Consider the following 12047-nt stretch of genomic DNA (forward strand, 5'->3'; position numbering starts at 1 on the left):
AAAAGGGAATAAAAAAATTCATCATATATTGTATAAATTCTAGTAAGAAGCTTGAACAATCAGACACCCAGATTTACTAAAAGTTATTCAATATCTAAGTACAGTCAGTACATGTGCAGGGAGGGAGAAGCTGTATGTTTTAAATAAGGCAGATCTTCAGAACTGAAAATAAAGTCATTCTCTAAAATTGAAGTCACTGAAAATCATATAATGAACTAGATTAGCCATGACAGCATGACTCTACCCTAGGAGATGGTTCGCAAATCAGATCAGATGTAGCTGATAAGGCCGGGTACAACTCTAAGTTTGAGGGATGCGTGAAAAAGGAGTACCTTATTGCCAGTAGCTCATACTTGAGCACTCTGGGAGGCCGACACGGGCGGATCACCTGAGGTCGGGAGTTTGAGACCACCCTGGCCAACATGGTGAAACCCTGTCTCTACTAAAAATACAAGTATTAGCCAGGTACGGTGGTGTGTACCTGTAATCCCAGCTACCTGGGAGGCTGAGGCAGGAGAATCTTGAACCCAGGAGGCAGAGGTTGCAGTGAGTCAAGCTCATACCACTGCACTCCAGCCTGGGCGACAGAGTGAGACTCTGTCTCAAAGAAGAAAGAAAAGATGTAGGGTATATCCCAAATTTCACTTAGAAGCAAGAGTGACTGCTAAATCTCTGCCACTAATATAAAACTATACTGTCACCATTACAAGACAGATGGTTTATCTACTAGGTAGAAAAAGAGGCATTAACTAGCAGGAATCCAAGAGAATCTCTATCACTGTCAGAAAAAAGGGTTTTATGCTCTTCCAACACATGCATTTTAGGGAAGAGCATGGATGAGGTATACTGTCAGAACTTTAGTATCTGTTGATTCTATCTTCCAACTTTCTGTACTGTGACTTAGTTCTACTCTATTTTATAACAGATTTAAGGTAGCACAAAAGGATAAAGTATATCAAGATAACAAAACAGGTTTTATCATTCGTTCGGAAGGGAGGCAGTAGGGGTTAAGTGTTCAGACTCTGGAATCAATTGCTAGGGTCCAATTCTTGGCCACTTACAGTGTGACTTAGGGAAATTTAAATGACTTAGGGAAAGTCATTTAAATATTCTGGGTCTATTTCTTCTATAAAAGGAGAATACAAATAATGCAAATTTCATAGAGTTGTGACAATCAAATGAGAGAATGCAAAGCCCTTAGAACAGAGCCTAACAGTAAGTACTCAGCATTGTGCCAGATGCTGGAGTTTAAAAAGCAACCAAGAGAGTTCTCTTCCTTTGAGTTTTCAGTGCAGTAAGAAGATGCTGTATAGGATGGTTTGGATTATATATGAAGGATAGCTAATCCCGATGGTCAAGAAGGCTACTAAGACAAATGCCATTGATGCTGAGGACTGAGGGATGAGTATGAAAAGAAAAAGAGGAGGAAGAAACGGGATGAAAAAAGGAGAAAAAAGCGTTCATGTTAAGGTACACAGTGTGTATGAATTCATGGTAGAAAGAAGGATCATACTAACTTTCAGAAACTGGAGAAACAAAAACAATGACTTGGGCATGGGATAGGGGATGGGTCATAAATAAAGCTGGTAAGATACTCAATAAACTGCCCTGTAAGGCCTTGTAAACTGGGTTAAGGAGTTGTGACTTTATCCTAATGAGTCAGGAAGGGCAGTGATTAAAGCATTTTAAAGCAGAGGAATCATGTGGTCTGAGTTTTATTTTAAAAAGGATAATCCTGGCTACAATGTGGAAAATGTGGTGGAGGACAGCAAAACAAAGCAGGAAGTTTAATTCATTAGAGACTTTTGCAGTAATTAAAGAAATAATGGTGACCTCTTTAAGGGTAACACCAGTGAATACGGAGAAAAGTCAATGTACTTGAGAAAGGCAAAATAAAAGGACTAGCTGACTGGATTCAGGGGATGTGGGAGAAGGAAAAATCTTAAAGACATTTTTACTTTGGTGGTTTGACCAGGTGACTGGGGATCATTCAGAGATTTAGAAGAGAGGAGAAGGGGCAAGTTATACAAGATGAACAGGGAAGAGAGATGTTGAGTAGTGGAACTGCTGAGTTTGGAGTTCCTGAGACCGAAGGTATCTAGATGGTAGCTAGATATTTAAGTCTGATGCTCAGGAAAGAAATCTGATGGAAGACATAGATCTGGAAAACTTCATCAAATAGATACGAATTTATACAAATAAGGCTTTTGTTATTTTGAGACAGGGTCTCGCTGTTGCCCAGGCTGGAGCACAGTGGCACTACCACAGCTCACTACAGACTTGACCTCCCAGGCTCAAGCAATCCTCCACCTCAGCCTTGCAAGCAGATGGGACTATAAGTGAGTAGATAGGACTATAGGCAAAAGCCACCAAACCTAGCTAATTTTTTTTTTTTTTGGAGAGAGGAGGTCTCCCTTATATTGCCCAGGCTGGTCTCAAACTCCTGGGCTCAAGTGATCCTCCCGCCTCAGCCTCCCAAATTGCTGGCATTATAGGTGCAAGCCACTGCACCTGGCCAGATTTTTTTTTAAAACGAAAAAAATAAGGATAGAACATAAAATAGAGCAAATAAAAATGCATACTATTAAGTATACTTGGTATAGATGGGCAGAAAATTTGGCTGTAAGCACACTATCAGCCATCAAGAAAATCTACTCAATTCACACACTGACTACAAACTAAAATCACACAATTCCTAATAGTAAGGCCAGAAGGAGCATTATTCTGACTGTCTTCATAAAGAGGTTCCTGTATAATGTCATGGACTTTGTCCTGACATCTCTTACAATAAATACTTAACATGATGATGAATTTCACTTCTAGGTTTTTTTTACTTGCTATAGTGTCTAAAAGGTTGATGGGATCACATTGGAGCTCAATTCAGTTAACTGTGTCTACGAATGGCTAATACAAAACCATGAAAGAATACAACTTTCTGAAGTTGGTCTGGTTTTTAGAGTTCATCCTGATCTATATTTACCAAGCAATTTTCTGGTAATAACTTGGGGTTCAACAGAACTTATTAACTGCTACAGATATTTCAACTTACCTAACAATAAGAATTTCTCACTATAAATATATTGTAGCTTATTTTAAGAATGGTAATACGAAAAAAAAAATCAGCATTTTGGCTCATGTTGACCTTTGATGATACTGATTAAATCCAGATCTTGGTCATACAAAGCCACAATTGTGACACCTTACCTCAACTCCCTTCCCGCAGGAGCCTGTGGGCCAGATAAAAAAGCAGCCATTCAGCCTCTTTCTCTTTGATATCTTAGTGATAAGAGTGAAACCATCCCTATAAACTTTATAAAATTAATCAAGGAAGAAAGTAGTTCACTGCCTATTGTCCTCGAATCACATAGACCCTAGATTATCGTTCCCCTTAACTGCTCTATAGATAACTTGAACATTATGAAATGGTACGTTTTCCATTTGAGAAATTCCTTCAGGTCCTATGTACCAGTGAAACTACTGACTCAAAGCTGATGTGAAGGACCCCACTGATGCCAGCTGTTATGAAGGACCTCACAAAGAGCTGACTCCCCAAATAATGCAGTTTCTACATCCTGATGATTTTTATCCTCTTTACCCTTACCAATCAACGATGCCAATTTTCCAATCCCTTGCCTTCCAAAATCCCCTTAAAAGCCCATAACTCCTCTGGGAGATAGATTGAGGGTCTCCTCATCTCCTTGCTTGGTGCCCTGCAACCATTAAACACTTTCTCTGCTGCAAACTCTACTGTCTCAGTGCATTAGTCTGTTACTACACAGTGAGCATACAAACCTGTTGCTCCTGTAACAACAGTACAGTGTTCTCTCTTGTTAAGGAATAGACTCCTTAGATAAAAATTCCTATAATTTATTTATTATCAAAATATTAATTAGGTTATTTTAAAATGTCTTCACTCAAACTTATCTGACAAGCGGAAAATAGCTAAATAAATTATGGGACCATCCAAATTATATACTAGTATAAAGCTACTTTTAAAAATCATGTTTTTGGGCCAGGCATGGTGGCTCATGCCTGTAATCGCAGTACGTTGGGAGGCCGAGATGGGCGGATCATGAGGTCAGGAGATTGAGACCAGCCTGGCCAACATGGTGAAACACCGTCTACCAAAAATACAAGAATTAGGTGGACGTGGTGGCACACGCCTAGTCCCAGCTTACTCAAGAGGCTGAGGCAGGAGAATTCCTTGAATCCAGGAGGTGGAGGTTGCAGTGAGCCGAGAACATGCCACTGCACTCCAGTCTGGTGACAGAGCGAGACTCTGTCTCAAAAAAAAAAAAAAAAAGGTTTTTGTTGACTAATGTGAAAGAATTATAAATACACATATTAAATATACACATATAAATATACAAATTAAAGATTAACTTTTTTTTTCTGAATCATGAAATCATACTTTTTCTTTTCATTTTTCTACCTTTCTATGCTTCTAATAATTTCTAACAAAAAGGAGGAAAATAACCCAACTATATATAGTCTATTAATTAAAAATCAATGAATGAATGAACTTTCACTATTGCTTTCTAAACTTAGTGAATTAACGACATTTACAAAAACTTTATATTGGGGAGATTTTTAATTTCATTTTCTGAATAACACGAATGGTATATATCTTATCTGTTCTTGAAAAATTATACACAAGCAAATTAGTTTATATATACTAGGCTCCTATGGCATTTAAAATAATTATAAGGAGAAACTTGTAGCATACTTCAGTGTAAGTGTGCATTCAAATTTGATTCACGTTGAGGTATATCTACCAATAAAGTGATATAGTGACAAAGACTTCTTGTTTTTTTAAGAATTACAGCAGATTCTTTAACAACTAAATGTAGTAGTTGAGAGGCAGTATACTGTTAAGAATACAGACTGAAGCTAAATTTCTTGGGGTTGAACCTCCAGCTACAGAAATTACTGCCTATGAACACTTGAGCAGGCTGTATGACCTCTCTGTACCTCAGTTTAAAATAACGATATCTGCTTCACTGGGTTACTATAAGAATTAAATGAATTCACTGCCTACTGTCCTACACACACATATGTTATACATAACAGTTTGAACAGCATTAAGCATATAGCAAATATTACGTAGTATTTATTAAACCAACAGGAGATACATTTGTTACAAGAAATTATTATATGTAAAGTATATAATAATTTAGTAAGTATAAAGAAAATGTTATCTAGTATTAGGAGTAACATCTTTTTAATACAAAAATATTTCAAATTTTTGAATACAACTATAGAATCCACTCACCTCATCTACAATAACATGAGACACATTACTTAGAAGACCATCTTCTTGAAGTTTCCTTAGCAAAACCCCTGTTGTACAATAGAGTAACCTAGTAGATTCACAAGCTCGAGATTCCATCCGGATCTGATACCCACACAAAGAATTCTAAAGGGAGAACACAGGGCCTTGATTAGATTCTCATGAGTAATATGGGAAACAAGCTATAAAAAGTGAAGCAGAGGTGCTGATCTTGCTGCTAAATGAAGCGCTGTAAGTAATCTAGTACAATTTATTAATAATATATTAGTAATTATTAGTTTATTAATAAATACATTAGCAAATCTATTCAGTGCAATTTATTATTAAAAGCATTTTCCCATGGTCTTCAATTCTATAAAGCTATAAAATATATTTTATATTTTGGCAAATTTGAACAGAAAAACTTTTTTTTTTTTCAAATGGAGTTTCATTCTTGTCGCCCAGGCCGGAGTGTAGTGGCGCAATCTTGGCTCACTGCAACTTCCATCTCTTGGGTTCAAATGATTCTCTTGTCTCAGCCTCCCACTTAGCTGGGATTACAAGGGCATGCCGCTACGCCCGGGTAATTTTTGTATTTTTAGTAGAGATGGGGTTTCACCATGTTGGCCAGGCTGGCCTCAAACTCCTGACCTCAGGTGATCCCCCCACCTCAGCCTCCCAAAGTGCTGGGATTATAGGCACGAGCCACCATACCCAGCCCCAAAATTTTTGCGCTTTTCAAGATGTTGAGGAAAAAACTGGTCACCTTCTTTAAATACCATTAATATGATTATTAAAACATTAATAAATGTTGAATTAATTTCTTCCTAAATAATCATGAAGCAAAATATTGAGGTACTCAGGAATGAAATTTTAAGCAGCTTCTATAATTTGGTCTACTTTTCTACTAAGATCTCATAAAATTTGCTGTCATTAAAAAGCAGCTAGTATCATACTAGTAGTGCCTAGTGGAATTTTAACGTAACATCCCCCATCACATTTTCTTTCTTACTCCTTCAGTCATTCCATTGTCTTATTTGTATATATGTCTGTCACTCTCTAAGAGCAGAAACTGTGCCTTTTTTTTCCTCCTCTATTCCATGACAGAAACCCAGACAATTTTGCTAAACAGAAAACTTTTAATGAAGGGGTACCCAGTTTAGAGATAAAAATATAATATGCCATCTCCAGAATGAACAATTCAAAGTATAATCAGAATTATATGAAATTGCAATTCATCATATTTAGTTCTAACTAGTTTAATTAATTCGTATACTTTGCAGTCACTCTGGTTAAGGTCTGGCCAGTTTTGTATATACTAGCATGGCAAAATGCATGACAATAGACATTTAAGTACTTTTCTCATTTTTTAAAAAAATATGGGGTTGGAAAATACTAGCATTTTAATTTATACTGTTTTTCTCTTCTGCTCACTGAAAAGAATGAAAATCATTCAGGAATACATTCCACAGAAAAAGGTTTGCAAAAACTTGATATATATTTTAGTAGAATTTGAGTTTGTCCACATTCTTTGGCTGTTCAATTTAGTGGGTAACATATTTGAATATTCAATTATTATAGTTAATATATTTTTTCTAAGAGAATTTTAATGACAGAACTACTGATAATCCTTCTCACAGGACAGTGGCATACTATCACATCTATCAAAGAAAACACGAAAAGTGCCTGAAATGTGCTACTGATCAACCAATAACAGTGAAAACTCATATATGGTACACATTCCATTTGGATCACAAAAGCAAAGGTGAATAATGTCACCATTCACTGAGGTGGAGCTGAATGACAGCTTACCCTTCCTCCAGGTCCATTTTCACAGCCCAATTCATCACATACTCTGGTGGCTAAACTCACTGCTGAGATTCTTCGAGGTTGAGTACAGACAATGTTACATTTACTTGCTTCCCACTCATTTAGAAGCAAATCTTCCAATAGAAAATGTGGTACCTGAGTACTTTTACCACTCCCTGTTTCACCTGCCACAACCACTACCCGGTGCCTTTTAAGAGTTTCAACAATTGAGTCCCGATGTTTAAATACAGGTAACTGTTGTCTTTCCTTTAGAAGTTTCTGATACTTAGGTGTGCTTTGCAACTTTCTAAAGAGGTTTCTAACAGGTTCCAAATCTTCCACATTTGCTGATTCCAAGGACACTGCAGAAAAATCCTCATCCGAAACCAAATTTTCCCAAGATTCCTCAGGATCTTCAGAGTTTTCTCTCTTATTTTCAGAATGCTGTTGTTGCTGCTGTTGCTGCTGTTTCAATTTATTCAGAAGTTTGGCAATAAAAAGATCACGTGGTTTATTGGTTTCCATTTTATTTAATTCTTCCTTTTTCTTTTCTGCATCACTCCACTCCAGCCAAACATCTCGGTAAGTGGGAGGAAGTAACTGATGAACTGACTAAAGTAAAAACAGCAGTATGTTATTTTCACTAACTGTTCAATATGGAAATACAATAGATTAGCACTTAAAATTCAATAGATTAGCACTTAAAAGGATATATTCATCTTAAAATATAATTTGACTCAAAATATTATTACTTTAATATATGTATGTGTATGATGCAAATTCAAAAACAGCACATCATATTCAGGCTTCTTGACTTGACTAACGTTGCACAATTCACTTAACCTCTATGTGTCTCAGCTTCTGCATTTTTAAAATAGGGCTAGTAATTGTACCTCCCTTATAGGCATATTCTGAAAAGGGAGGCATATTCTGAGGTTTAGTTAAGATATGTGAGGTGCTTACTCTTGGAACATGTGAAACTACTGAACAAATGTCTATTACTTATTCCTGCAGTGGCACTATATAAAATGTTAATGAACCATAAAGCAGTTCTTTTGAGATTCTGGCAGTTGTATAATGTTACAGGTCAAAGTATTTTAAATGAACTATACTGGATGGAATCTAAGTTATCTTAATTCTGTGCTATAAAGAATCCACAATTATCTCTCTGATATTGATAGTCATTTTTATCAAGCAAATAGTTCATAGTGCCTTATTTTGCAAAATAAGGGAAATAAAGACATTAATAACTTTTACTGGCAGAAACATGGAAAGAACTACTGTCCAGGGTTCCACTTAATCAGTGTCTAAAATTTTCGAAGGTTCTAATTTCCTACGAAGAAAGAAACACATTTACTGTAAAAAGGAAATACTGACAATCCAAAATTTTAAAAAAGAGCATTATGTTCTCTTAAAGAGCTTCCTTCAGTAGGACTTTATTTTAATCCTTCCTGAAACTGGAAGTGTATTGTTAATATAACCTAAAATTGAAAAATGGAAGCAATATCTATATAATTTTTTTAAGTTAAGAGAGACAATATAACATTAAAGGAAAACAAACAAAAAATTTTCAGCCTGGGCAATATAGTGAGACCCTGTCTCTATAAAATCTTTTTTAAAAAATTAGCTGGACGTGGTCGCACGTGCCTGTAGTCCCAGCTATTCAGGAGGCTGAGGCAGGAGGATCACTTGAGGCTGCAGTGAGCTATGACTCTGCCACACAACTCCAGCCTAGGCAACATAACGAGATGCTGTCTCAAAACAAAAATTCTCCTTAATTCAACCACACTATCAACTGTTTTTAGCATAGCTAAATTAGCATATCTCCAAAAGTCGGATCATCATACTCTCTCTTTCAGACTTCTGGTCTAAGAGGAAACAAAGATCAAACTGTGTTTAGGGTTGAAAGGAAGCCAAATTAGGAATAATGAGAAAGGATTAATCAGAAAAACAGTCACTAAAGAGAAAAATTGAGCCATAATTAAATACTGCCTTCCACATACAGATATAGTTAGGCCTAAAAAGTCTTACCTGCCCTTTAACTAAACGATAAAGGGCTAAAGTAGCTCCCAGGTGCTGAGCTTGCATGCCATCCTCTGTTAAGATTGTAGGGCATACTACCAGGACATCATCTTCAGACTTGATTACCCTAACCCTACAAAGAAGCAAACACATTTTTAAAAAATACAGTTGATAAAGTCAGATAAAAAAAATTCAGAATTCCATTAACATTAAACTCAAATTTGTTAATTGTTTAAATATTTCCATGGAAGGCATGTATTAGATAATGATAATCTATCAGACAATAAACCTGACATGTAGAATTGAGAGCTTCCTAAATGTATGCTTAACTCACAGGAAACAAAAAGATTTCCACCTTAAATTTTTCTAAAGTTCATTGAGTTAATCAAAAAAACAAAAACAAAAACAAAAACAAAACATACCTACATTTCCAGTATCTACCTACTGCAACTTTTTCAAAGGAAGGATTTGGACTCTTGGGAAGATTCTTCCTGACCCAATCAATCAGAAATTGTTTGGGAGATTTTCCAGTCCAACTTCGAGCAGTATAGTCAAAATTTCTTACATCACGAGGTTCTTTCTTTTTATCTAAAATGGTAAACAAAGACTGGTTCTTTAAAAATGGCTAAGCATTCTCTTTTCAGAGATCAAAGTCCTCTCTTGCTTTGGAGAACAGCACTTTTAGAAGATAATAGGTGAGGCCAGGTGCGGTGGCTCATGCCTGTAATCCCAGCACTTTGGGAGGCCGAGGCGGGCGGACCACGAAGTGAGGAGATTGAGACCATCTTGGCTAACACAGTGAAACCCCGTCTCTACTAAAAATACAAAAAAATTAGTCGGGCGTGGTGGCAGGTGCCTGTAGTCCCAGCTACTCGGGAGGCTGAGGCAGGAGAATGACCGTGAACTCGGGAGGCAGAGCTTGCAGTGAGCCAAAATCGCACCACTGCACTTCAGCCTGGGTGACAGAGTGATACTCTGTCTCCAAAAAAAAAGATAATAGGTGAAGCTTGATTTTCTCTAAGTGACATAAGGAAATCCTCTTAATGGACAGAACCTGGGAAAATTCTTTAAAAATAATTATCTTGAAGAACTTATGTATTCTTGTAAAATATGATACTATCCATGTGATGAACTAAGGATACTACAAATTACAATGTTTGGAAGGCTACTCTGTAGTTAAACCATTAAAAAAATAGAAATCAGATGTCATTTCTAGGTTTATCAGCTGTCTGCCACCAGCACCAGCACTATCCTCAATAGCTTCCTGTTACAGATAAAGTCTAAATTCCTTACTATTCTCTGCCTGTCTGTTGCCACTCTTCCCTCTTGCTTGCTTATTATGCTATAACCACAATGGCCATCAGTCAGTTCTTCAATGCTCTAAGTATGCCTGTCTCAGAACAGTAGACATAGCCACATGTGGTTAATTAAATGTAAATTAGTTATTCAGTTTCTCAGTTACATTTCAAATGCTTCATACTCCTATTTGGCTAGCAGCTACAACACTGGATAGTACAGATACAGAACATTTCCATCATTGAAAATTCTGTTGAATAGTGCTGCTTTTTTACCTTAGATTTCTAATGTACCCTCTCCTTCTTGGAAGGATTGTTCCACCAACTTGTCACCAGGCTAACACCTAAATATCTGTCAAATCTCAGAGTAAATGTCATTACAGCAAGGTCTTCCCAATCCAAATTAGACCCCTTTGTTATCTATATTATTAGAAGCTACTTCCTTTGATAGCACACATCATAATTTGTAATTATGTATTGTATATGTTTGAAGCTTACCTTTTCTACTGTACACTTGAAGAAGGCAGAGACTAGGTTATTTTGCTCATTACTGAACACACAATAAATACTACTGAGGCCGGGTGTGATGGGTCACGCCCGTAATCCCAACACTCTGGGAGGCCGAGGCGGGTGGATCACCTGAGGTCAGGAGTTCAAGACCAGCCTGGCCAACATGGTGAAACCCCGTCTCTACTAAAAATACAAAAATTAGCCAAGCATGTAGGCATGCACCTGTAATCCCAGCTACTTGGGAGGCTGAAGCAGGAGAACCGCTTGAACCTGGGAGGCGGAGGTTGCAGTAAGTCAAGATCGTGCCACTGTTCTCCAGCCTGAGTGACAGAGAGTCTGTCTCAAAAAACATGCCCCACGAAAACAATAAATACTAATGAAAGAATGAATAATTTAAAAAACTGACAATTCAGTGTGGGTCTAAACGAACTGTAATGAAATCTGATAAATACTATACTTGCTATATCAATAATCAACTCAGAATTTTTTTTTTAAACAATTAACTAAATAACTTCTACAGTTTTTAGACTGTAGAAGTTAGTCCATCCACTCTGGTCTTCTAAAAACTATAATGTGTGGCCAGACGCAGTGGCTCACACCTGTAATCCCAGCACTTTGGGAGGCTGAGGCGGGCAGATCACCCGAAGTCAGGAGTTTGAGACCAACCTGGCCAACATGGCAAAACCCTATCTCTACTAAAAATACAAAAATTAGCCAGGCGTGGTGGCACGCACCTGTAATCCCATCTACTGGGGAGCCTGAGGCAGGAGAATTGCTTGAATTCAGGAGGCAGAGGTTGCAGTGAACCGAGATTGTGCTACTGCACTCCAGTCTGAACTGGAAAAAAGAAAAAAAAAAAACAAGAAAAAGGTCAGGCGTGGTGGCTCACGCCTGTAATCCCAGCACTTTGGGAGGCCAAGGCGGGAGGATCACCTGAGGTCAGGACTTCAAGGCTAGCCTGGTCAACATGGCGAAATCCCATCTCTACTAAAAATGCAAAAATTAGCCGGGCATGATGGTGCATGCCTGTAATCCCAGCGACTCAGGAGGCTGAGGCAAGAGGATCACTTGAACCCGGGAGGTGGAAGTTGCAGTGAGCCAAGATAATGCCATTGCACTCCAGCCTGGGCAACAAGAGTAAA

At 37.5% G+C, this 12047-nt stretch overlaps 1 protein-coding gene across 2 annotated transcripts in view; it reads right to left on the reverse strand.

Annotated features, from left to right (window-relative positions):
• Positions 1-12047, reverse strand: part of DHX29 (DExH-box helicase 29) — a 54504-nt gene that overhangs the window by 22678 nt on the left and 19779 nt on the right. For both annotated transcript variants that reach the window (XR_003730318.2, XM_001099143.5), the window contains exons 9-12: positions 9523-9688; positions 9110-9233; positions 7082-7690; positions 5273-5416 (exon numbers count right to left, since the gene is read on the reverse strand). Coding sequence is in view for 1 of the 2 variants with exons in the window: in XM_001099143.5 (XP_001099143.3) it covers positions 5273-5416; positions 7082-7690; positions 9110-9233; positions 9523-9688 (1043 nt within the window). In the remaining variant the exon portion in view is untranslated. The remainder of the gene's footprint in view (positions 1-5272; positions 5417-7081; positions 7691-9109; positions 9234-9522; positions 9689-12047) is intronic.

The sequence above is a fragment of the Macaca mulatta genome, chromosome 6 (assembly GCF_049350105.2).
Source record: "Macaca mulatta isolate MMU2019108-1 chromosome 6, T2T-MMU8v2.0, whole genome shotgun sequence".
NCBI lineage: Eukaryota > Metazoa > Chordata > Mammalia > Primates > Cercopithecidae > Macaca > Macaca mulatta.